Source organism: Lampetra planeri, chromosome 9 (genome assembly GCF_965212315.1).
Source record: "Lampetra planeri chromosome 9, kcLamPlan1.2.h2, whole genome shotgun sequence".
Taxonomy (NCBI): Eukaryota; Metazoa; Chordata; class Hyperoartia; order Petromyzontiformes; family Petromyzontidae; genus Lampetra; species Lampetra planeri.
Genome location: NC_136115.1, coordinates 11173423 through 11200386, shown reverse-complemented (window position 1 = coordinate 11200386; position 26964 = coordinate 11173423). Strand labels below are relative to the sequence as shown.

General features: G+C 49.6%; 1 protein-coding gene across 6 annotated transcripts in view; it reads right to left on the bottom strand.

Moving 5' to 3' along the window:
• LOC144720673 (rap guanine nucleotide exchange factor 2-like) overlaps nt 1–26504 on the bottom strand; it is a 232657-nt gene extending 206153 nt beyond the window's left edge. For 5 of the 6 annotated variants that reach the window (XM_078597611.1, XM_078597614.1, XM_078597616.1 and 2 more), the window contains exon 1: nt 25538–26504. In XM_078597611.1, the coding sequence (XP_078453737.1) occupies nt 25538–25606 (69 nt within the window). In that variant the 5' untranslated portion in view covers nt 25607–26504. Of the gene's footprint in view, nt 1–13517; nt 13763–25537 lie in introns of those variants that run through there. The other variant, XM_078597615.1, reaches the window with a different exon arrangement.
• Between the last annotated feature and the right edge of the window lie 460 nt (nt 26505–26964).

Sequence of the window (26964 nt, the reverse complement as noted above, 5' to 3'; positions counted from 1 at the left end):
AGTTGAAGAGCGCGCACGATGATATCTATACCCCCCCCCCCCCCCATGATGGCACTCCACCCACACGTGGCTTTACCCAATGCCCATGTGTGGTGGTAGCTCATTCGTCACCACGCACGAACGCTCGATCCCGGGTTGTGTTGGTTGTTTTGTACAGCCCTGCGAGCGCTCGCTCACGCCACTGCTGGCGGAAGGGTTCTTCACTCGAGCGAACTCTACAGGGCATTTGGCCTACTCTTCCACATTGGCCGGACGTGTTGGAAGAGGTGGGGCGAACCCACAGTTTAACCCCACCACGCGCGACCTGCCGACCCAGACTTACTGTGGCGAACCCATTTATGCTGCTGGGTGGAAAGACGAGGCAGGGGGATTCGAGACAGCTGCCACGCCGGGAGATCCAATCAAACCTCGGACCACCGGACTTGGAGCAAGTGCTGTTAGCGAGCGCCCACGTGGACCGGTGCGATAACCACTCCACCACTATAGCAGCTCCTCCCTCGATCCCAGGTGAGCTAGCGGAATGTTGATATCATACAGATGTGTGCGTGTGTCATTAACACAAGTCAGGACAAGGCTCCAGGCAAACAGCTTGGCAATCGAATGCCACCGTATGGGAATGTTGGTTCACAAACACTCTTCCATCCAGCCGAGCGAGAGCCCAGACCTAGATCAGCATTAATTAGTGCCATGAACAACAGCGAGCATGATAGTGTTTGCTGCTAATGACTGGATTCTACACTAACTCCAATTCTAAAACAGCTTATGATGCCTGGTTGTCATCATTAAAATTCTCCCACAAAGCAACTCCCTGTATCTGTGATGTTTTGTAGTGAAAAACAACAAATCACTCACTGTAGAAAATAAACGAATTAAGTCTTATTATCAGTCACTTCCTTGAAATGCTTTGAGGATTTGAATAACAGGTCGACGTGACAGCAACGCAAGCCGAACCCACGTTCACGTGAATCATAACGTCGCGAGCGAGACATTCCGCTGCAACATCATTATCCCGGCGTTCCACCATCGCGCCGTGGAGGTTGAACAATTTGACTCTTGTACATTCAGCCAATTTGACATTAACGCGAGGAAAAATCTACACTTTTTTTTTTATCTGAGAAATTCATCATAAAAGTGTCCAAAAGCTGCTCGTGGCACGTGGAACCGAGGCTGCGCATCGGGACCGAAACAATCTCATACATAATTTACATATCCGTCTAAAATAATGGCTGAAATATGTTTTTTATTTCCGTGGGCTAAAAAACTGTGATACGTGTTTTTTCTTTCTCGTGATTTGAAAACTAGTTTTACAGATTGCATCTAAGGAGGGTAACATCTACAGAACTGCGTGGGTATCATTTGCTCAAATAGATCGTGGCGTATTTCAAGGTCTTTTTAACTCAATTATTTTACAACTCCTTTAGCAAAAAAGTTTGTGCCCTTTTGGATTTAGTTTTGATTCTTAGGCGAGGCGATGGGCAACAGGGCAGTGGTTCTTTGCAGACGAGGAAACAAGGACGACTCGCTTAATGAGAGGCTTCCACCTCGTCTAAAACAACAACACATCGTCAGCACCCCGCATTCTGAATCTTAAGCTCGGGGGCGGTAGGAGAACGTGTACTTTTGACTGAGCATTTGCCACGAATCTTTCCACATTAAATCCGGACTGCTCGTCGCGGGACGACGTACGGCAACTCAAACGGCTGAACGTCGCCATTGCACCGCAATGCCAAATGTTTCTCCGTGTTGCTGAATGGAAATAAAATTAGCTGCTTCACCGAAAGCCAAAACACTTGAGGAACAAATCTACAACATTCTCTGGTATCATCGCTGCGCTGGAAGCTGTTGGCCAAAAGCCAGCGGGAGGCCTCAGGAAGGTTGGCACGCGGAACAGGCAGGGGCAATCAGACGGAACGTTAATCATCGCCTGCCTCCACGCTGGTGCCCACCATCTGTGGAGATCCACAAACCAGCGGGGACCCCCAAGCGTGAAAAGGGCTTGAGCAAAAAAAGAGATTATCATTTAAATAAATGAATAAAAAAAACACGAGGGAGAGAACGAGTTATTTTGGAGAGTGTTTTTGTTTTGCGCAGGTTCGCGACCGTAACGGCAGAGAACAAATTGATTTTTCGCCGCATGTGTCTGTAGACCCTTGTAGTCTAATAAATGTCCCCATTCCAACACCATTCACGAATCTACGGCATCGCGTGTTTGCATCCTCGCCCAATAGAGAAGTTTAGTTTGGCTTTTCACCCCATGGACTTATGAATCCAGCTGAGTTTTTATATTTTATTTTAAATTGAAGCTCTGGGGAGACAGAAATGCCGCAACGTGGCTGGCCATATTTCATCGGTGATGTGGACTGCCCCACCACCCATCGCTCCACATGAAAGAGAAGATGAGGGCCTTCGTGCGATGGAATGGCTGTGGCCTCCGAGGGCAGCTGGGGCTGTGGGCCCCTTGGTACCCGAAAGCCAAGAGGATATGAATCACCAGCGAGCTGTATGCGCAATTTCATGAACACAGTACACATTTGTACCTCGCATGCCCACTTGCTTGCCGAGGTGCACAAGTAAGTGACGTGAGAATAACTCATGCAGATCGACTGCGTTTAAGCTTCATAGATGTTGCGATCGTCACGCCAGCTATCGTGTGATCACAGCCGGTAAACAACATCACACACAGGGGGGTGGTGGTGTGGTCGTGATCATGATAGACTTTTTTTTGTTTTTGTTGAAACCAGGAATTTCTCTTTGGCTAAGTTGACCTAGGGGGGAGCCTACCCCAGTTTCAGTTACAGCTGTTACGTGCACCCAAGGTATCAAAAACAGTTCGCCAAGATCTGAGCACAGTGCGCTCACTTCTCCATCACGAAGCACCACTTACACACTCACACGTAGTGACAGCTATCTACACACATCATGTCTTGCTTCTTTTGATGACAGAAAATAAAAGACTCCTCCTGACCTAATTATTCGACTGAATCTCTAAATCAGTGCTAGACTCGCAAGAAGTCAACTTAATAAACACACACGCGTAATTATGCATAGTTTTCACTTTCATAAATACACTGCATGTAAATCACCATCATATGTGCTCCGTTATAGTATCCCTTGCAGGAAATATTTCAGTGGGTTCTCGCCTGCTTTGAATAAAGTAAGACCCATTTGGGAGCAATTCTGCATCTTTTATGGTAGTCGTGACATTAATGACTCGATCGTCCCGTGAACTCTCACAGGCCAGCCACTCGCCCAAACCAAAGGCACCACCCACCTCCCTCCGAGTGAAACCCCTTCAATCTTCAACGTGGCAAAACTTTGCTGGAACCTGGCAGGAAGGCAGGTAGAGAAGCTGGGAGGGAGGGAGGGATGGAGGGAGTGCAGCAAGGAAGAGAGGAGGCAGGAGGGAGGTAAGAGTGAGACAGAGACAGAGTCTGGAGGGATGCAGTCAGGAAGGGAAGGCAGCAGGGAAGGAGGCAGGAGGGAGGCAGGAGTGAGGCAGGGAGGGAGGGAATGGACGAGGGGAGTCAAGAGTTGGAGGGAGGGCCCATGCTGCCACTCTGCACAAGGTGTGCCATCTGCCCGCGTGCCTGTGTGTTTGGCTGCCGCCCCGGGCATGGACACATCTGGCCCAGATTGCATTTCCTCTGCCTGGGAGCTCCCTGGGTCGCCCACACAAATCCCCGCATTTAAAAGACGCAACTGCGGACGGGCTCTGGGAACATAAACCCCAATCCCTCCCGCTTGGGTGGTACAAGCCCTGTGTGCAAGCCCAAGCCTAGTGCCCAATGGCAAAAGCTAAAACACTCCACAAGCGGGGGTGTAACGATACACACGATTCACCGATTCATATTGATTGCCAAAAGCTCCACGCACCGTATCGCATGCGTGAGGATCACTGTTTCGGGATTCATTTATTTAAAAAAAACACGTTTACCGAGCACAGGCCCATGGGGGCAAAATTCTAAAGCAGCCAGCAACAAACAGCACCGTGCAAGCTGTAATGGATAAGGTCATAGGAGTTTGGGAAAACAGAAGATGGGAGGGAATTCCAAAGTGGAGGAGCGAGAGAGAAGGAACAGAGAAGCGTTGTGTTGCTTTCCCCTTGGATAGCAAACGGCTTAGACTGCAACATTGCCGTATTTACACCTATGGACATAAACTATTAACAAAGGCTTGAATGACAAATTCCATTTACAGTTACTAATTTACCACGTACATAAGAAGACTAAACAACTTACAACATCACATAACAATACCAAATACCAAAAATAAATTAAGTTGATTTACACTGCATCAAGGTGGCATGGAGTAACTGTGACAGAGGACTGCACAAGTTCAATCCGCTGTCAAAGACGGAGAGAGCCAAAGTGTGGCAAGGACTCATCCTCACACATTTGCCTTTGCCGATTAAGCAACCGAGTGAGGCGGGCTGTCCAGCTCGTGGCAGGTTATAATCTGTTGCGGCTGGGTGGCACACGTACAGACGGGAACACTGCCCCGACAGCGCACAAGGCACTGATACTACTGCTCTGCTGCTGATACTACTGGTGGTGTTGCAGTGTGTGCTGCTGATACTACTGCTGCTGATACTACTGCTGGTGTTGCTGTGTGTGCTGCTGATACTACTGGTGGTGTTGCTGTGTGTGCTGCTGATACTACTGTTGCTGATACTACTGCTGCTGATACTACTGGTGTTGCAGTGTGTGCTGCTGATGCTACTGCTGCTGATACTACTGGTGTTGCAGTGTGTGCTGCTGATACTACTGCTGCTGATACTACTGCTGCTGATACTACTGCTGCTAATACTACTGCTGCTGATACTACTGCTGCCACACAAGCTACCTTAGTCAACAGCAGTGGTTCTCAAACGATTTTGGCCCGAGGACCACACTCAGCCGATGCAAACATTTCAGCGGACCATCCAGCCCCCCCCCATCCCCCCCTGTGACAAAAAGCGTGCACTTCTATCTCTAAATGCCAGAAATACCAAATGATTTATATAACCGGAACATTAAAAGAAATCTTTTTTTCAACACAGCTATGAGGGGTTTTTTTACGGGGAGGGTTTGGGAATTTAGATCTTAGGAATAGGATAGCTTAATTAGGGTCGTTTACACCATTGGAACCTCATTTGCCAGTAAAAAATATTATAATAGGGTCGTTTACCTAACTTAATTTTTTTTTATTAACTATCATAGGTAGAATATTCATTAATGTCCGAAACAAAAGTTGTAATAAACTTCGTCATTATTTCCATGGTCAACCCGCATTGACAGCCCACGGACCACCTGGAGGACTGTCGTGGACTGCCTGGTGATCCGTGGATCACACTTTGAGAACCACCGGTCCAGAGAACCACTGCTCTAGAGAGTCACTGGTCTAGAAAACCACTGCTCTAGAGAGTCACTGGTCTAGAGAGTCACTGCTCTAGAGAGTCACTGCTCTAGAGAGTCACTGGTCTAGAGAGTCACTGGTCTAGAGAACCACTGCTCTAGAGAGTCACTGGTCTAGAGAGCCACTGCTCTAGAGAGTCACTGCTCTAGAGAGTCACTGGTCTAGAGAGTCACTGGTCTAGAGAGTCACTGCTCTAGGGAGTCACTGGTCTAGAGAACCACTGGTCTAGAGTCACTGGTCTAGAGAGTCACTGCTCTAGAGAGCACACAAGGCACTGGGGTGCCCGTGTGGTTTCTCGGCGGAGACAATGCCCCCCCCCCAACTCCGGCCCCCACATCCCCCTGCTGCCCCCCCCCCACCTCACCATGTAGGGCCCCAAGCCCACGCTTTCCCTTGAGCAGTAGACCGTGCATTTTTCAAAATGTGTCAAGTGAAACACGCGACCTTGAGCAAGCTTCCGTGAAGAGGCCGAGTAACAGACCTCACGATTGTATATTTTACACGGAAAATTCAAGACAAGCCAAAAGTGCGACTGTGGCCGTGCATCACAAACTACAGACCGTGCAGGGCCCAACTTGTGGTCTGCGCTCCTTCAACAGAAGAAGAGGAATAGAAATGCCACACGAACTCGCTCTACTGAAGCCCTCTCGTCGTGGCCAGTGGACCTCGACATTGGCATTTAGCTCCTCATCCATATGGCCCTCATACACAAAAATATAATCGAATCGTACATTCGTACATGCAAAAACAAAGATATCCTGTATAGCCTTGATAGACTGTTGGAGCAAGTGCTGTTAGCGAGAACCTATGAAGGCTGGCACATCACACGAAGGAATAGGTGGCCAGCACCACGCCCGGCTGACTTTGTCACCCCAGTACTGTTTACACAACGCTCCAGGCAGTCATTTGAGGTGACTCGTGTAAGGCTGAGTCGACCTAGGGGAGGCCCAGGACCGGTTCAGGTAATCATCACCGGTGTTGGTCGTGAGCGGGAATCGAACTCGGGTCGCCGGGTCCGTAGCGCGGCACGCTAACCGCTGCACCGCCGCTCCCCACTCACGCAATGAGGCAACTGAAAGATAAAAACGGTGGAACTCTCCGAACACAAAAAATACGACTCGGGCCAACGGTAAACACACAGGGCTGCATCCACGGGTGGTGGCGCAGACTAATATTTGGCCACAGTCAATCAACGTGTGAACCCAACATAAACTAGGACCGCAGAGAGACACCGAGAGAAGACAGATCTGCGCCGCATTCTTAAGTGCGGAAACTACGCACAAATATGTCACGATTAGTGCCAACGATGCAAGCGGCTCGGTTCCGCGCACAGTAGGCACGTTTTGTGCCGAGTTGATGCAATCAACCGAATATCCGCCACAAGCAGGCATGCAAAGCTGTTCATGTTTTACTCAAATTCTTCCTCGTATGTGGGAGGCCGGGCCACAGCAACTGTGCAGCCAGTTGATCTGCAAAGGCATAGCAGCATTCTTACGCTGGAAGGAGCTCTACACGGGCGACGAGCGCCAGTCCACGCGTACAGTCAATCACAGAGGTGGCGAGAGGGGGGAAGGGGACAGGACTCTACGACGAGGGGCAGGGGGGGGCTATGTTAGGCCAACGAAGCAGATAGAGCCCATGCCCTGGCTGAGATTTCCACCGCCTGAGCCTCAGCAAGCGTGCATCAACTGAAGAGCGATTTACGAGCCCGAGGCGTTCGTGACACAAAGCGAGCCGGTGTGTCCGCGAGCGCTGCGGCGGCGGTCCCGCGCAGTCACGTGCGGCGAATCGTAAACTCGCCGAGCGAAGCACGAACCGCACTGTGAGTTTAGGGTTCACTTCCTAGCCACGCACAACACAACACTCGCGTAATTTGGTAATGGAGCCCGGCCTGGGCCCTCTTATAACCTGAGCTCTCTATAAAATGACCACCCCAGTACAAGCGACCAACAACGCGACTTAGGGGATGGAAAAACAGCCTTATACATCCCAGAACGTGCGATGCCGTAAAAAGGTGCTCACGAACTTGCACTTGCTAAAAGCTAACTGCTGCAACAAATCCCAAAGCTGACTGTATACAGCAAGGGGGCTGAATGTAAACGGTCTCTTTATGGTGGTGAACGTGTTCTTTGCAAGACGATGCTTGAATCGCTCTGCAGTGCAACAGGACTGACCACGCACCCTCGGGCTCAGGTTCGTTCATTATGGATGTACGCGAACAGGAGCCCGTGCGATCGTATTCGCGCTCTGCAACTCAACCACGCACCGTAAAAAAAAAAATCCTTCCAACGCGAATCAGAAAGCTTGTGCCGCCTACCTCCAACACCCCGCCGGTGACGCAAAGCATCCTCTGGCTGCTGGGATCGACGCGGGCGTGGGTCCACTGGGTGTTGTGATCGAGGTGGTGTTATCAGGCCAAAAACATCCCAATAGCCAGATATACTTTATCATGAAGTGCTGCTGGAATATTTCACGTGTAAAAAAATAACCCATTATACTGCTGTATTTTTGACAAGAAACCGCATTCCAAAAAAGTCTGCGTGCGATTGCCAATATCGGTCTGAACGTGCGTGCCAGGGAAAGTTTACAGAATGCGTGGAAAGAATACTTTGGTTGCTGAGGTGGCAGGCATGGAAAGAAAAAGAAAAATGAAATGGGGCGGGCAGCATATGCAGGATCTCGCAGATATTTGAAATCTCCCAACTGCATAATGTTTAATACACTGAAAACAATAAGTATATATGTGCAGTTAATCCTGCAAAGGGTAAGATGTAATTTAATAGAGGACTTTGGCAGAAGGTGTGGAAAACCGCATTCAAGGAATGCCAGGACAAACTTGCAGCTTGTCAAAGTGGAAGATCATTGGCGTTGCTCTGGGGCCTTGGTCTTGGTCCAACGGTCCAGTCTTCGGCTGGTCTTTATGCTCACGGTTGTATCTCTATCTGGGTTGCAACGTGGAGCCAAACCACTCGCTGCCAATAAAGCTCATGAATGTGTTGGGGTGAAGGCCCATGTCAGGATTGTGGGGCCTTGGCATCCACCAACTTGCTGGCTCGGTCGCCCTACAGATTCGGGTTGCGAGTAGTGGAACCCCAAAAAAGCATAATTCCTCTTTACCTTATAAGCATGACAAATTCTTACAACATTAGGTGTGGCTGAAATAGGATTTTAAATCACAAACGTGTCGACAAAATGTCAAGGCATGCCAATTTCTGCCATACCAGGCTAATTCATGAAAGCAAATTCCTCCCTGCTGGGGCCTGGACATCAATGTAAATATATAATGCCTGGCACCCCAATGGGCCTCTCCAACACAAATAATGTTGTAGGGAAAAAAAATCCTTAAGCCAGGCTAAAAATAAATCTGGCTGCCTCACAATGCTACACGTCCCAGTGAATGTGTAAATAAGGAGGCAAATGGTGCACCAGAAACACCAGCATTTTTACTAATTCCTCATGGTTTCACAGAAAGACTTTCCCAACCAGAGAAGATAAAAAAATCAGATCACGCGAAACATGAAAATGGTGTGTGTGGCTGCGCCTTACAATCTGGAAGGTGTGTGTGTGCGTGGTCCCGCCTTACATTCCAGTAGGTGTGTGCGTTTGTGCGTGCGTCTTACAATCCGGTAGGTATGTGTGGGTGCGTCCATCCTAAGCGTGTCATGAAAATCAATTAAATTCCAACGGTTCTTCTTTCAGAGCCGCCCTGGCCTGGTTAGGGGACACGGGCGACGGCACACACGTGTCCCTTGCAAGGAGCGGCACCGCTGCAGTTAGTCGAGCACCGCCTCAAATCTCATTTGAGCAGAAATCCCTTTGACTCGACTTTCAATGGAGAATAGGTGCAGCGCAGATTCCTCACACTCGATCCCTGCCGTCCATGCATGCTGGAGATATTCCCAACGGCCACCGCGCTCCCGTGAGCGCAGGTGACAGCGGTACCGGGGGCATTCCTCACGGCAGAGGTCGCAAACGGGTTTTGATTACTTACCCTACCCGTACCCGGCCGGGTACGGGTAGGGTACGGGTATCGGGTACCCGATTGCGACCTCTGGGATGAAGCCATGTTGCAGGCGCGGGTGGGTTGATTCTAGGAACTTGAATTGTGAGAAGAGACAAGACGTTGGGAAATGAGTGACAAACGGTGACTCACCAGTGACTCACGGTCTACCCGTACCCGTACCCGGCCGCACCAGGGTCGCAAACGGGGACCCGTACCCGTACCCGGCCGGGTACGGGTAGCCGGGTATCGGGTAGGGTACGGGTATCGGGTACCCGGTTGCGACCTCTGCCTCACGGCCACCGCGCTCCACGACCACAGGTGACAGCGCCAGGTGCCGCCTCTGCTGGACGGCGCGCGTTGCCCCCCAACTCTCCCGCCCGCAGGGGCCCACGTGGGTGTTCACTGCTCGTTCATCATTAAATGTTTGAATGAGCAGATGTTGGCACTGGCTTGCTGGACCGTACTCAACTTGGCTTCATTTAGCTTTTAACCACAGAGAAATGTTCTCGTTTAATCAAGTCACCCCTCTGCAATGGTCCAGTCACTACAGAGTACAATAAAAAATAATACCCGCAATGGCAATTTAAGACACGTACGAGATTTAGTCGCAGATATTTCTTTACTATTCACATTTTTTCTAAGTCAAATTGGTTTTCCACTCAACTGAGGGTGGGGAAATGCTTCTCTTGTGGTGACGCGCCGAGCCAGAGATGAAAATTCTACATTCTTATGGTGAAGTAAAGTGTTTTCCTCCACCATAGGAAACTACTGGTGACAATTCCCCACAAAGTGGTACTGGCTTTATCGTTCCCAGATGGATGAAAGACTGATGAGAACCCAACTGTAAATTGAGCTCCCAACCTTCCAGCTGCATCAGACAGCCAGATTCGTCAACACATCGCCAACTGCCTATCAAATCGTGCACACTGTTAAACTTCCAGAGCCATGGCAATCACTCAACCGCCCTGTCCTGCAGTGAAAACCTCACCTGTGGGTTTACTCGCGGCAAGGCAACACAGATGACGTTCACCCACGCAATCACATCTCCTGGCGAGGCAGCAATGTCCACAGTCAGGGGTCCACTCCGTGCACAGCGCCATGCCCCACACGGTGCACACTGTGCAGACGCTAGCCCCACTGCACTGGGTGCTGCAACGCAAGCTCACGTTGTGACGGCCTCTCCCCCCCCCTTAGTGAATGGAACAGTGAAGAATGCGGGTGCACAGACAGCGGCCGCTGAGTCGCTCAGGATGGTCTCTTTGGCTCTGGATACATTATCGAGGTTGCCAAGATGCCTAAGTGTGCAAGTTATGGAAATAAGAATAATGTTTGGCCCCCGTGTCAATCCACTGCTGTATGAAAGTCTCCCCACACCGTGTCCGTCATGACAGCCGTGTGACCAGTGCAGGCAGATGAAGGATGTTTGGGGGAGTGCCCAAGACCGGTTCAGATAACATTCACCACTGATGTGAGCCGCGATAGGGAATTGAACTCAGATATAATGGGGACACGGTACACCATTTTACTCCCCACATCCCTTTATAGTAATAAAGTAAATCTTCTCTTCAATCTAAATTTATGTAATTGTTTATTTTTCATCTGGTTGTCGTCGGTCTGTCTTGGGCACCGTGGTGGCGAGCTGTTAACTACCTCAACCGGTATGCAGGAGTTCGTGGGTTCGATTCCGACCATGACGCCTGTATATTTGGAGTTTGCATCTTCTCCCCGTGGTCGTGTGGCTTATTCCACGGTTCCTCCGGTTTTTCCTCCAAATTTTAAAATTGTGCAGCTCAATTTCATCATCAGCTGGCTACAACGCAGGAGGGTGGGCTTACACCCAACATTCTCGACACACAGCGCACAGCACAGATCCTGAGAACTAAGGATCAAAAAGCCCCATTGTCTCTTCTGCCGAGGCACTGCCAAGCTGCCGGTCTGCCTGTCTGCCTGCAGTGATATTTAAGCGCCAATGTTACACTCTCAAACATGCAGGTTGGCTGATGTGCCAGCGGTAAGGTGGGCAGAGCAATGGGACTCTGTCCAAGTGCGTTTTCTGACCTGGACAAAGGGAAAGGACTAAAATCAGTTTCCCCTTACATTCACAATCGGTGTTTGTGAACAAACAAATCCCCAGAAACGGAAGAGAGCGGCGAGTCATTGCGGAAGGTTACAGGCTGGTTGGTCTCAACCGGATCCTCCGTCTGGATCCGTCAGGTTTTCTGGCTTCTCCGTAACCGAAGAACAGACGTGTGTACGTCATCAGCCGATGTAGCAATCTTACACAATCTCCTACTGTAGCCCACTGTATCACAATTGGCTTTTATTGCCGCACGCTTTTTTTCAGGAGAGGGGCACGCATTGATTAAAGCTCACAATACGTGAATTAAATCGCACGTGTCAGAATTGACGTTTGTTCGATTCGTGTGCGTTCCACGTAATGGGTTCACAAAACCCCTGCAGCCACCAGTGGCCGCCAAATGATCACAATTCCAAGAAAAATATGAGTCCTCAAAAGGAATCGTGGAACTAAATTGCTACAAATTATCGAGTCCCCAGAGAGGGAGGCGATTCGTTAAACCTCTGGTGTCCATTCAGGGTTGATACATTCTCTAAACCCAGCACGATCTTTTTAAACTAATATTTTTCCATTCCCCTTACATCTACGTAAAAAAAGAAAGAAATACGCTCTGATCAAAGTACTATGCCCTTGGTAAATCAAATAAATCCAGGGGAAAAAAACATATAAGCCCATAACTGCTACTCCACACAAAAATTAAAGCAGTCGGACTAATAAAATAATTAGTCAAAGGCTTAAGTCCACAAATTTAATTGGTAATCACACTCACCCGACACCCACACACACAAAACAGCTGTGCACTCAACATGCGGTGAAAGAAGGCAGCCATGAAGGCGTTCTTGTAACGTTTCTCCCACTATTACTAAGAATTCCTGAAGGATTACGATAGTTTGGCTTAACAAAAATAACCATGACGATTTCTCCTGAATTAAAACATTTAAAATGTGGCTTACATTGCCCTGTACAGTAACGACCGGTTGTGAATGCATTTCATACTCATTGTTTGATTGTAAACGCAATGCAAAATGAATTGTTATTAACAATACAGTATTCCTCTTACAACGTAAGAGGTGTTTTTATATGGAGAATTTAAAGGGCGATTTCTTTGCAACACTATCAGAGGTGTAGATCTGACATCGTGGGGATGAGGGGGGGCATCTTCAAAAAACAGGCCTAAGTGTACACAGAATAACATTACTGCCACTTGGTGTGAAATTTATGGATAAGCCTTGTAGTTTGACAGCCTATAAAAACGCAGATTATACAAACATAGCTATATGTGACTGGTGACAGTAGTATTTATCTGTGGGAGGAATAGGAAATCAGTCGGCTGGCGCAGTGAGCATAATGGGGACACGTGATGCACCTCCGATTAACTCGGTTGGCTACGTACAGTGCTATATAACGTCAACATACTGTACACACGTACACGTTGTACAGCCATGCAGATCAGAAATATGCTCGAACCCAAACTAATTTTGGACACTTTGATTCGATACTCAACCCGAATTAAACTAGTCTCAATTACACACATTTGTAGATTTGAAACTTTCGTGACTACAGGAATCAATATTCTTTGGTTATTTCGGTAAAGTCACGTAGGTAGAATAATAATAGATCACTACTTAAGCAGTTTTTACTTGCTGTGGTTGTCCCACCTGATGACGATTGCTTGCGTTGCGATCGAAACGTCGTGATCTATTATTTTTCTGCCTACGTGACTTTACCGAAAGAACCAACGAGTATTTGTATATGTATATGTATGTTGAATGTCTTTCGCACCGTACACAGCCAACCATGCTAATCGGATGTGCTAAGGCATTCATTTAGCGGAGGGAGAGCACGTTTCTTCAGATAAAAGGCAACGTAACTTCTGTTAACTTTCAGATTGTACGTAACCTCTAATTCTCCGAGAAATATCAACAGAAACGCAGCCAAGGAGTCCGTTCCGTGCGTAAAGGAAGCAGAAGCGCTCACGATTAGGCTATCTGCTACGCGGTGGAACATTTCCCACTTAATAATTACAAAACATAAAACACTTACATTTTTTTGGATGATACTGCGTCGGCAGTGGTGCACAAGCACAGATAACGGGAGGAAAAAAACTCAACGCGGCCGTCAATAACGCCGTAGAGCCTTAAAAGGATAAAACTATACGGGACACCTTTATCTGTCACTTTTTCTGTGAAATCGGCGGGCTGCCGTGGCTATTACCACGGGGTGTTTATCAAAAAACATGCGCCGTCGGCTTCACAGTGGAAGTCAACGGATCCCCCGACATCGTTCCAACCGAGGAGGAGGACATCGCGCGCGCGCGCGCGCGCTGGTGTCGTGGTCCAGAATGTTCAACAACAACAAAAAATCTAAATAATTACACCGCAAATTGCTCAACTGGGATCACACGCGGCAACATCGCTCCCTGGTGCCGAACCACCGCAGCCCGCGTCTGCGAATCATCCAAGCCCGGCACGAGAGCCTCGCGCTCCGAGAATGGCGAAAATGCCGAATGCGATCAATTATTAAATGTAACTTAATTCCCGTCCCTTGTCTACAGCGCTCCAAGCTCACGTCTCTCTCAGTCTGCATCTATCTCCTCTCATCTCAGTAACTCTGCATCCTCCCCTGGATCTCTCGCATCGTGACTACACCCCTATCTCTAGTTTACATCTCTAATCTCATCTCACTACATCCTCTCATCCACATCTCTCTTCATATCCTATCAAAGACTTATTCGGCTTAGAATTCGGATCCGCCCGATACCTAGTTGAGGAATTCAGTGTTCATCAGAAGTGCGATTCGGTGCACCCATAATTGTATTTAATTATATTATTCCTTTACAAATATGCATACAAAGCATAAACCTACTGTGTAGGTTTTCACGGTTGTGTTGTACAGATCTCGGATATGTTTTCGGGCTGTACCTTGTGGTGTTTGGCTCGATTTCCGACGGTTTCAATCTGACGTTTACGACCCATAAACGTCGGACTGAAAACGGACTTCATGTCCGCATCACTCGATTTTGGGAAATATTGAAAAGGCCGAGTTCACCCACACTCTTCTACTCTTCCGCGTGATCGCAACAAGTTCAGGAGCCTACATGCCAATGTCGAGGTCGGCTGGCCACGACGGGAGGGCTTCAGGAGAAAGTTCGTGTGGTCTTTCTGTTCCTCCTCCGTTGAAGGAGCACAGAGACCACAAGTGGGTTTACCACATACGGGTCCATAGTTTGTGTTGCATGGCCACCATCGCACTGCAGTGGCTGGTCTCTAACTTTCCATTTATGAAGGAAGCAGGCCACACTGACTGTGGGAGACTGTGGGCGAGTGTGACCCCCCCTCCGCCCCCTTCAGAATAGCAGGGAAACAGCGTGTCAACAGGAATGACAAACAATGGAAAAGCACAGAGGATAAGGCTGTTGTGTGCACGGGGTCTGTATACATAGACGGAGGGGGTGTCGCCGGTGGGCGGTGGGGAGGCTTGCAGAGTGCGATCCCTTTACCAGGCAATGTGACATTCAAAAAACCAAAATAGGATTTTCTAAGGCTTTCAAACTTGGGAATAATTCGTTAAGCGGCTGTTCACAGTGTCACCGTGGAAGAAGATAGAATTTGCTTACTTAAGGTCCAAAAGCGTGAGAGTGGCATATGCCCCCAAAGATAATATCTACCCGAGCACACGGCGAGGAGCAGGCCGAGGTCTCGAGGCCACAGGCTGGGGCTGGATTGGCACGCCAGCAAAAAGCTGCACAGCCAAATGGGGCATTAAAAACACATACAGTTGGCCTCAGGGTCTCTTTCACCTTTTAAGTTATTGTGTTTGTATTAACTGTATACAAGCCTGTAACGTGCACATTCTACATGCACAGGCAGCATGGAAGTTCAGTGGAGAGAGCAATGCAGACATCGTGGATCCCACCACCACTCGGCCATCAGGGAGCTCACTGCCCCCCCCCCTCTGCAAGCAGGGGGCTGCTTCACGTCGTATCCGCACTGGCCATGGCAGGTACAACCTCCTCCTCCACAAATAGAAAATAAAAGTCCTCCAAATACAACTGCGACAAACAGTGGAGCACATCGTGAACTCATGTCCACTGCGAGTCGAACGGGCTCTGTGCGAGTTTTAGGTCCATGCGTCTCCGTGCGAGTCCGTGGGTCTCCGTGCGAGTGCGTGGGTCTCCGTGCGAGTCCGTGGGTCTGTGTGAAATTGTGTCCACTGCGAGCACTCCCCGAGGAAACGCGTGGGATTCACTCGCTCTTCCCGGAACCCAGCGCTGGATTCACAACCCAGACGTCGCTGTACACTTGCTGCTCAATTCCAAGTGCGTATGACGAAAGACGTACGCGTTTGGAGACGCTGCTGCTCAACACATCCGCTGCTTGAATAGACACCTACCAATCACGTGACTGAGCACATTTTTATCTTTTTTTAAATATCTAGAATGGTAGGCAATTTTTTCCCTTTTTTTTAAACCCGAAACATTGTCAGCCTCCGCTATAAACGGATGTATTTCTGCTCCCAAGCTGTAATCATAAACCCAATTATGAGGCAACAACATCCAGTCCTACGTGCAATGCATAGTATTACACGGCCGACACCGAATCCGTCAGTCAATGAACGAGACCCTTGATGTAAACCGATTTAAAAACAACCCCCAGGGCAGAAAACCAGATCCCGGTTTTCAAGTTAACCGAAGCACTGATGGGGGGGGTGGTCTTTGTGTGCTACGTGATGGCAAGCGTGATCCCACGCTCACGTTCCTGCCGACCGATTCCAGGGTGAAACAACCCCTGGAGTTCTATTTATTTATTTTCCCCTCATTGTATACACCCAGGAACTGTTTTCATCTGCCATCATGTGAAACTACGTCCGACTTAACGTACCTCATACATTCTGTCCTTCTGTTATTGTGGCTACCTTCCCCCCCCACCCCCCACCATCATTGTTCTAATGCTATTGTTATTGTTTCTGTGCATTTCTGTAAAGCCCTCTGAGATGGGTGCGGTTTCATCCCCGGCGCTAAGGGAATGCAAATCGTGATAACAATAGAGATGGCTTCGAGGGGGATGGGGGCGGTTTGTCATTTTTAAATTCAAATAAAATGTAATGGATACATGTCAAATGTTTTACTATTAATCTATATAATTTAAAATTCACATACTGTATTGTGTATTTATTTACTTTTGCTGCTGTAGTATATTAGCAAGCAGGATTTTATTCGAAAACTTGTCATGCCTTGGTTTGAGTTGCTACTGAAATCCATGCTCATCTGTATTGGTATACCGTTCATGTATTTTCCGATGCATCTTAGCAATAAGCCTTGGTGTGCCATAAGCAGTGCAATAAGAACAGCAATAAAATTGGTCTCCTTGCGATCGCCACTGTTGATCCTGAACCATGAGTGAAATATCCGTTTTCCGAGGACATGGGCTGCCAGTCTATCTGTAAGAAAAGCACCGTTGGCTTTCCAAGTGTGTATGTTTAACTTCTTTCGCACTGTACGTACCCAACCATGCTAATCGGAGGTGCGGGGGTCAGGACAACAAACTAAACACAAAAGGGAGCGATGTAGCTAGTCCACATTTTACAGACCTCTGAGTGATGGCGGTGATGATGATGATGAGTCGACCTCAATTGGTACTTAAATTCACGATTGAATATGATGGGCGCCTCGATGCTCTACAGGCTGAGTTGTCCTTGCCGCCGTGAAATCAAATGCAAAGCAAACGGCCAACACACCCGACCGTACATTGTTTCCATTCGCGTTAAGAGCTACATGCTCGCAGGCAAATGCTCAAGCCACGCGGTTGCCAGCATTCGTGAGCAAAGGTTTTGGCGAAAGGAATTCATTAGGCGGGGCAGTGACGTAGCTGGCCTACAATAATAAGGAAGGCGTGACATCACTTAAAATTCAGCTAAGACCTAACCTTGAGTGGAGGGCCAAGCAGAGAATGAACAATTTACGCACTGGAAGTGAGTCCCCCCCCCCACTCATCCATCCACCACGCACGTGCAAACGAGCGTCGCCAGTGACTAATGTGCTCAGACAGAACACCCACAGTATATCCCCGTCACAATTAGTGTTCATAAAGACATGCCCTACTCGCAGACTGCAGAGGAATCAAAAGACACCACACGGCTCCTGCAATATCCCAACGGCCCGGTTCTCAAGCACATGCCAGCACAAGAAGGATGGCACCGTGCAGAAAAACACACTTCCATGGCAATTCCCCTGCGCATGATGACGGCCTGCCCGTGGGTAGGACTCCACCGAACGCCCTTATCTCCCACCAGGGCTGGCAGGCTGCCCCCTAGACATCATCTCTCAATATTAAATATTAACAAGGCTCGCCGACAGACGAAAGGTCCATCTGTCATCGCCCGTCAGTGCAGAAGCGGCAGCGGCGGTGGCACTGGGGGCCGGACGGGCGGTCACGCAGAGAGCCGGCGGTCCCGGAAGCCAAAAGCCCACGCAGGTTACGTAAGCACGCGTACACCTGCAGGACCAGGGTCTCCCCGCTGCCGCTCGCTTGCTCGGTCACTCACTCGCCGCTCCCCCAATGCATTTATTTGGCGAGTGGGTCACATTCCACGGCCAGGCATGCAGTCCCTGGCGAGTTAAAGGGCCACACAAAAGCATTCCGGCGAACTTGAGGACGTCATGCGATTGTAAACAAAGAATAGCTGGCTTGAGAAAAACACTGCTTTGAGATTCTACGGATATGGAGGTGTGTACAATATTGAGCCTCAAAGTATGAGTGCTGGGTATTAAACGTGTATGTGGTTTAGGCACGCATACAGTACTGCACACGTAGTGTAACTATTTGAGTCTTTAAAAAAAATGGAAAATAAACAATCGTGGTAAATTTTGACTTAAAACTTTTGTGACTGCAGGAATTCATATTCTTGGTTATTTCGGTAAAGTCATGTAGATATAATTTTTTTTTTAATAAAAGCATAAAACCACGACGTTTCGATCGCAACACAAGCAGTCTTTATCTACGCACTTTACCGAAAGAACCAAGAATATGAATCGTGGTAAAACTGAAAATACGTTTGGTTGAAAAATAGCAGTCAACATTTTTACAGACAGGCATTCAGTTGGTTGAGGTTTCTTGGCCACAGCAAACCTATTTTATGCTGCATTTAACGCACACTCCCAAATGTACTGCACCCGTATAGAGACAGCACACTACATGGTAAGACAGCATGGCTCGTCCAATGGATATGCCTGCTCTTGTCAAATCAATGTGGAATTTCCACCACTGCCTTAGGACCATCAATAGAGATGATCATGAAATCACATTGGCTCGGAGAGAGAGAGACCTTGCCTGAGAATTTCAGTTTTGCAGTTGCGAGATGTTAACTACTTCGCCTGGTCTACCGGAGCTTGTAGGATCGATCCCGACCTAGTGGTCGCGTGAATTTGTGGCCAGGTTCCTCCGGTTTTTCCCTCCACATTTAGAAACATGGGTTTAAAGTAGTTGGATGCCATACATTTCCACATGGTAAGCCACTTTGTTGAGCTAGCATTTGTGGCCAGGTCGATTCTGAAAAAAGACCTGTATAGCTCAGTGGGCCTTACCTGGTAGAATAAAAAAAATAGTTTAGTTTAAAAATATAAGTTACTTAATTTTATGCATTTTAATGCGGTGGCGGTGGTTAATATTTCCATAGCGCGGTCTCAAATAGGTCACAATTCCCTTGACCCATCACTGATCTGGTTTGAGTGAGATATTGGACTAAAGCACCGATGCCAGAGGGGAGAAAGAGACGTGGACATACTGTAAATCTTACATCAGCCCCAGTCATTGTTGAAGGGGAATTGGGGTTTTGTAAGACTGGGGAGACATTTCTCATAACAGTCAACTGTAGTTTATATAAGGGTTTCTGAGTACCGATCTCAAGTACGGTATTTCCTCGTTATTCGCGAGAGATACGTTCCAGACATGCCCGTGAATAGCAAATTTCGCAGATAATATTGGCCTATGAAAATGATCTTAAATACATAATAAACTATTAAATGCGTGAAAATTATTATATTTTACTATCATCACTTTCTCGCATCACATTCTCTCTCATCACTTTCTTTCTCTATCTCTCTCGATACTTTATACTACATTTACTTTAAAAAAACATTATATTCCAGTGACGCTCTAAGGTCAAACATTTATATATAAAAATAATAATGTTAAAGGCAACTCACAGCAATATTGGCACACCGATGAGCACAATAAGAATGCATGTGCGAGGACATTTCACAGCTCGATCGGCAATACCACCAGGAGAATGTGTCGTATCCAAAAATGTCATGCATCACAAGGACAAACACATGAATAAACAAACTGCGCAAAACGGATTTTTCTCAATTGACAGAACTCTATCAGTCTACCACAGCCATTCTACAAGCACTCATGTGCTCGCCATCTTCGGGGAAAAAAATTAACCCCAGCCCACAGCTATAAATACTCCGTGTCAAGATGTTGCACTGGTGGAGAATGTTTTCCATTAATTAAGCGGCCAGAATAGCAAACAGCAGCCGATGGCCCTGACACCCGTTTTGCACCCTCTGTCCACCCACACGAGTGCGACCGCTCCTCCTCATTGTCGCACGTGGAAGACCGTGCAGACATCATTACAGAAGGCACGACCAGCAACCTCGTGGCCTCGCTGCAAACGTTGAGAAATATCATCCGTTACAACTTATCGACCGGTGGGTAAAGTGTTGTCAGTGAGCACCTATTAAGGCTGTCATGTTATATGATAAGGTGGTGTGGCTCAGGCACCTTTGTGGCCCCATTGCTAATGTTAAGTATTCATTTTAGCTTGACTTGATCATCTAGGAGAGGCCAAGCCAGGTTCAAACGTCCACTGATGTTCACAAAACACATCTCAATGCCTGGTCAGAAGGACGACAGTGCGATGCAAGAACACAAACACGACCACTCCTCGAATTACACACACACACTATTTACTCTGTAGCTTAGAGGGTACAGTCACCTGCAATGCACATATCGTTCATTGGGCTTTGAGAGCAATACGGTTTGCATACAAAACTGTAAAGTAAACAACAATACTCACACGCGTTAAAATGATTGTACATTTTCATATTGTGCGACGCCCCCATTGACAAGGCTCGCCAGACTAGCTAATGCATTCATTCACCGGAACAACCACCATAGCACTGTGTGCATTAGAGGGCACAGATGAACACTGGTCCCATAACACCCATTCATTAGGCGAATGCCAAGGTCACGGTGTCACGAATGGCTGCCACGTGTCATATAGGGCAGTGACCGGGCACCAAAATCATCACAAGCAACGGAAGAGGAGGGCACCCTACTTGGCACTATCGGCTACAGAAATCTCACAGAGCCAAACTCCCCGTCCATCCATCGGTGGCTGCCCGGCTCTGTGTGCACGGGACTCACCACCGCCCGCACACCCCGCACCATCAGCCCCCGCTACCCCTCGGGGACTACTCCATCATGGCCATTGTGCTGCCGCTAGTTCCATGGCCATTTCTTTTTCAGGGCCATAGTGGATCTAAATCCTCAAAGACCAGAAAAGCTCCTTCCACCAAAACGGCTTTGACATCCCCTCCGCATTGTGCAAGGCTAATTGCTGCAAATACACACCAACTGGTTGTTTCTCACCCATATCCATAAACACTGCCATTCATCCCATAAATGTGTTTTCCTCCCACTTACAACGGGACAATATTTACAAATGTGTATAGTTAATCAGCTGGGATTGTATTGATTTCCCTGTTGCCCAAAGGATAGCATTGCTGTGAAACGTTTGATAAAGGAATTGACAGACCAGTGTCAGGAGGAAATCTTTGGACAATAGGCTGACAGCCCAGCATCTGATGGGGTCTTCAAACAATAGACTAATAGAGCCGTATGTGATGAAGCCGTAGTAACAGGCAGGCTGACAGGCTTACAGACTGCTCTCCTCCCCTCGGCAACTCTACCTTAAAAGGGTTGCAAGCAATTGCCTCGAGTTCTACACCATCTTCATGAGCAAAAAATATGAGCAAAGTGCCCCCCACTCAATCTTCCTCGGTCACACAAAACTGCTAGGGTTGGTGTGGTCCATTCCCAAAGTTAAACACATCTGCCCCACTACAAATAACTCTACCCAATTATCCACCGTCGATAAAACGATCTTTATATCGCTTTACTAATAGTGGCCATACACTGGAATGATGTAATAATGTGTACACACTTTTCAACTTGTGCACTCTAGGTGGCTGAAGTATTGTTATATCCCACCATCACACTTCAATGAAGGGCTCTGGTAAACAATGCATTGCCTTATAGTGTTCTTAAATAAGGGGTGAGTGTTCTTAAATGAGGGGTGGGTGCTCTTGAGATAACTGTCATGCATCGGCCTGCCACCCAGTTGACGAATGATCCTACGCGTGCTGGGCCTGGGTTGGGCCGTGTGCAAAACAAACGTAAATGTGAGCGGCCTGCCGAACAAACACAGGGGCCTGTGACAAACCAGCGAGGGGGAGGGGTAACCGAGGGGTAACCGAGAGCACAGGCCCCGTCGTCAGAGCACGGGATACGCTGCGGGGTGACGAGATGTTAACTACCTCGCCTGGTATGCAGGAGCTCGTGGGTTCGATTCTGACCCTGACGCCTGTACATTTGAAGTTTGCATGTTCTCGCTGTGGTCGTGTGGATTTTTCTCCGGGTCCTCCCTCCAAATTTATAAACATGCGTTTAGAATATTTGGCTGCTATAAATGTCCACGTAAGCCACTTCGCCGAGCTATCACTTGTGGCCAGGTCGCTTCTGAAAAAGAGCCATGTAGCTCAGTGGGCCTTACCTGGTAAAATAAAATAATTTGTATAGTTTTAAGTTTCACGGTGAGCTCACATCCACACATTTCAACAAAATGGACCAAACCCAGGGCCACAGGTGTGGGCGTGTCCTCCATCTGTGCCCAACACTGTGACCTGGCCCACACCGTGACCTTACACTGTGGCCACACCTTGACAAAAACAAAGATCCCCCATATAGCCTTAACAGACTGTAGGGGCAAGTGCTGTTAGCGAGCACCTATGAAGGCCGGAACGGTACACGAGAGGGTGGGTGGCCAGCACCATGCCCGACCGCCTTTGTCTCCCCAGCGGCGATGTTTACACACTGCACCAGGTACTAATTTGAGGCTGAGTTGACCCAGGGGAGGCCCAGGACTGGTTCAGATAATCGTCACTGGTGTTGGCCGTGAGGCGGGAATTGAACCCGGATCGCCGGGCTCATAGCGCAGCGCGCTAACCGCTGCACTATCACTCCCCTTCAGCTGTGCTCAACACTCTGACCTGGCCCACACCATGACCTTACCATGTGGCCACACCTTGACATGACACACACACACACTGCCGCACACACACCATGACATGACCTACAGCTGACCTCACACCTCGACAGAGCACACCCGAGTCGGCGGCACATGCAAAGAACCGTAGCAAGCAGCGAAGAAAACACGCGCAAGCTGTACGTGCCGGAGGCACACGGGCTGGTTAGTTCGAAGAAAGCCCTCATGTTGACAGCATATCACGGTTTAATTTTATAGAAAAAAAAATCTGTAAGGCACAACCATGATGACCACCACAGTCCATTTAAATATAATGTGAATAACAGATATGGCGATTGGCGTTAGAAATTCAGTTTGACCAAGATGATGTTATATAATATATCCAATGTTTTGAAATAACAATGGTAATCCTAGAGCATTTATTCGAGTGTGGTTTTTAGTGCCTGCCTTTGCAAAGACGTCACTTGGCTAAATATAAACCAATTTCCACTGCTAAATTGCCTGCATCTCCAGAGCAGCAAGCAGTCCTTCCCAACAACTCTGGACCGACAAACCACTGCCAGCAGTCACAATAATATGTGCGGACCCACAATCCGCCAATAACATCTGGTATGATACGGGTAAACAATGCGAGCCGTCAGCAGATTCTGTCAAGAGCCAGCTGTGTTGACTAGCCAGGGAATATAATCTAAATAGTTGCGGAAAGGGCAGTAAAATATATGGTGTTTTGTGAAGGGAAGAAAACATCGCAGTATCTGCAACAGTTTCGCAGGACCAGTTCCCACAGCCATGCGGACCACGGGTTGGGAACCAATGCACTTATGCCGGTCTCGAACTCGACAACCAAAGGATGGCTGTAATGTGGGGCTCCATGAGCTTTGGACATTCCTTTGGACAGTGTAAAGTGTTTCAGACACCAACACTCAATCTTTACAAACATCACACACACCACCACTACAAAAAGCACCACGCTGCTGTGGACCAGTTGTCTATGGAGACATGTGGCTGGGAATGCTGAAATCTCACAGCCTTGCGACTGCACCCCCCTGCCCTGCACCTTCAACACCTCCCCCCTGCATCTCCACCACCTCCTGCCCCCCATCTCCACCACCTCCCGCCCCCCATCTCCACCACCTCCTGCCCCAACATCTCCACCACCTCCTGCCCCCCATCTCCACCACCTCCCGCCTCCCATCTCCACCACCTCCTGCCCCCCATCTCCACCAGCTCCTGCCCCCCATCTCCACCACCTCCCACCCTGCATCTCCACTACCTCCTGCCCACCATCTCCACCACCCCCTGCCCACCATCACCACCACCTCCTGCCCCCCATCTCCACCACCCCCTGCCCCCCATCTTCACCACCTCCACGTGTGCGAGAGCGAGCACCGCCCAGCGCGTGCCCCGAGCTGCCATGCGTGTCCCCGTGGGTCAGTGCCTCCACGCGTCACATCACCATTCGTCTTCTCTCCGTCCCGGTGTCTACTACATATTCGACTTCGCGTGCTCGTGGGAAGTCTCGGTGTCCATGTCCTAACGTCTTAATGTCCCCGTGTCTCTATTTCCCATGCCCCACCCCGTCTTCGTGTATTCATGTCACCATGTAACACGCCACCCTCCGTGCCTCCAGACATCTATATGTCCATGTCTGTTTCTCTCTATCCTTGCGTCTCTGCGTCTCCGTGCCCACGTCCGTGAAAACTATTGGATATCCGTGAAAAATTCGCTTTATAGCTCATCGGATTCCTCAATATACATATTCTAATTCCCTCCTATCTCCCAAGTTTGTGCGCGCCTTATCACATTGTCTCCAAGCAGGTATCTTCCCATGTGCCTGTATCATCATAATGTGTAAACATTGCCACTCGGGAGACAAAGGCGGCCGGGCGTGGTGCTGGTCACCTACTAACAGCACCCGTCCCAATAATCTGTTAGACTATACGGGGGATCTTTGTATTTGTTTTGTATCATCACGACCCTGTGCCTCTGTCTCCTAAGCGTGTGTCCTCATGTTTCCAGAAGCCAGTGTCCGCACGTCCCCATATCCCCGTGTCGTTCCAAGTCCCCGTCGTGTCCATGTCTTCATGTCCTCTGAATCAATACACCCAAATCTCCATGTCCCTGGTCCCCTTGTCGCTGTATCCTCACGGACCCGTGTCTTTGTCCCCGTGTCCCCATCACCGTCCCCGTGTCCCCATCACCATCCCCATGTCTCCATCACCGTCCTGGTGGCTCAAACACATTCCACGTATCCCCATCACCATGTCCCCATCACCCTCCCCATCACCCTGTGTCCTCATCACCATCCCCATGTCTCCATCACCATCACCATGTCTCCATCACCAACCCCATCACCACGTGTCCCCATCACCGTCCCCGTGTCCCCCATCATCCTCCCCATCACCCCGTGTCCCCATCACCGTCCCCGTGTCCCCATCACCCTCCCCATCACCCCATGTCCCCATCACAGTCCCGGTGTCCCTATCCCCATGTCTCCATCACCGTCCTGGTAGCTCAAACACATTCCACGTATCCCCATCACCTTATCCCCATCACCATGTCCCCATAACCATGTCCCCATCACCCTGTGTCCTCATCACCATCCACATGTCTCCATCACCATCCACATGTCTCCATCACCATCCACATGTCTCCATCACCATCCCGGTGGCTCAAACACATTCCCCGTATCCCCATCTCACCCTCCCTCCCCGTGTCCCCCCACCGCCGCTCACCTGAGTTTTCCTCTCGGCCGGGCTCCTCATGAGCGCCTCTCGAAACTCCTGGTCCACGTAGGAGCTCATGGTCGCGCTCTCGGTCCCCTGGACAAGATGCAGCAGCAGGAGGAGGAGGAGAGAGGCAGCTGCAGGAGCGGCAGGAGATGGCAGCGACAAGGACCCCCCAGGAGGCGTCAGCCGTTCTGCCGTGGGCACCACTCCATGTCGGCCCCGGGACCCGCGGGGGGGGGGGGCTACGCGAGCTCTGCGTGCCTACAGCAGCGGGGTAGGCTGCGGGGTTTCACTCCTCGTCCTCGGCAACAAGTGACCGCCTCTCCCGGCGTCCGGCGCCGCCTTGCGTCGTTGTGAACGGAGGGCTTGGTGATGGTGGTGGTGGTGATGGTGGTGGTGATGATGATGGTGATGTGAGGAGGCTATCTCTGTTGTCGCTCTTCTCCGTGTGCCCAGGGGGTCTCGGTCTCTCGAGTGGACCCCTCCTCCTCCTCCCCCCGCTCCTCCTCCTCCCTCGCTCCGATCCGCTTCCCTCCCCCACACCCGGCTCAGCACCCCCACCACCACCACCACCAACACTCTCTGCGTCTCTCCCTTCACGCACACGCGAGGTCCTCTGCCTGCCCGGGCACCCGAACCGTCGGGACCACGGCGGCCTCCGCTGCTCGATCCCCCCGGGGAGCGAGACTGGGACCCGGAGAGGAACCGCCACGGACTGTCCGCACCGACCCCGATGTCTCTCGCGGCGGGGACGTTCGAGCGCGTAGCTGCTCCCGCACGGACAGCAGCGATAGCTGTAGCAGCACTGGGTACTCGTAACAACAACAGCAGCAGCAGCAACGGTAGTGGCAGTCGTGGTTAGTAGCTGTAGTCGAAGCCGCAGTCGTGTGGTAGAGGATGGAGCCGCGGCAGCGGATGAAGGCGGCGGCGGCAGCGTTCGCCGCCAGTGCCGAGACGGCCGCGCAGCGTCACCCGCGGCGGGGCGGGGCGACTCCTCCTCCTGCTCCCTTCCCCTTCCCCATCTCTTAAGGAGGCTCAGAGCAGAGAAACTGCACGGACGTCCACAATGCAGACGGTCTTCGACTTACGAGCAGCCGCACTTACGAGCACCCCTCACGAGCACCCGGCTTACAAACACCCGCACTTACGAACACCCGCACTTACACCCGCACTTACGAACACCCATTCTTACACCCGCACTTACGAACACCCGCTCTTACACCCGCACTTACGAACACCCATTCTTACACCCGCACTTACGAACACCCGCACTTACACCCGCACTTACGAACACCCACTCTTACACCCGCACTTACGAACACCCGACTTACAAACACGTGCATTTACAAACACCCGCACTTACGAACACCCGCACTTACGAACCGGCTTCCGCAAAATATTTTTTTTATTTTTTAAACCATCAACTTAAAACG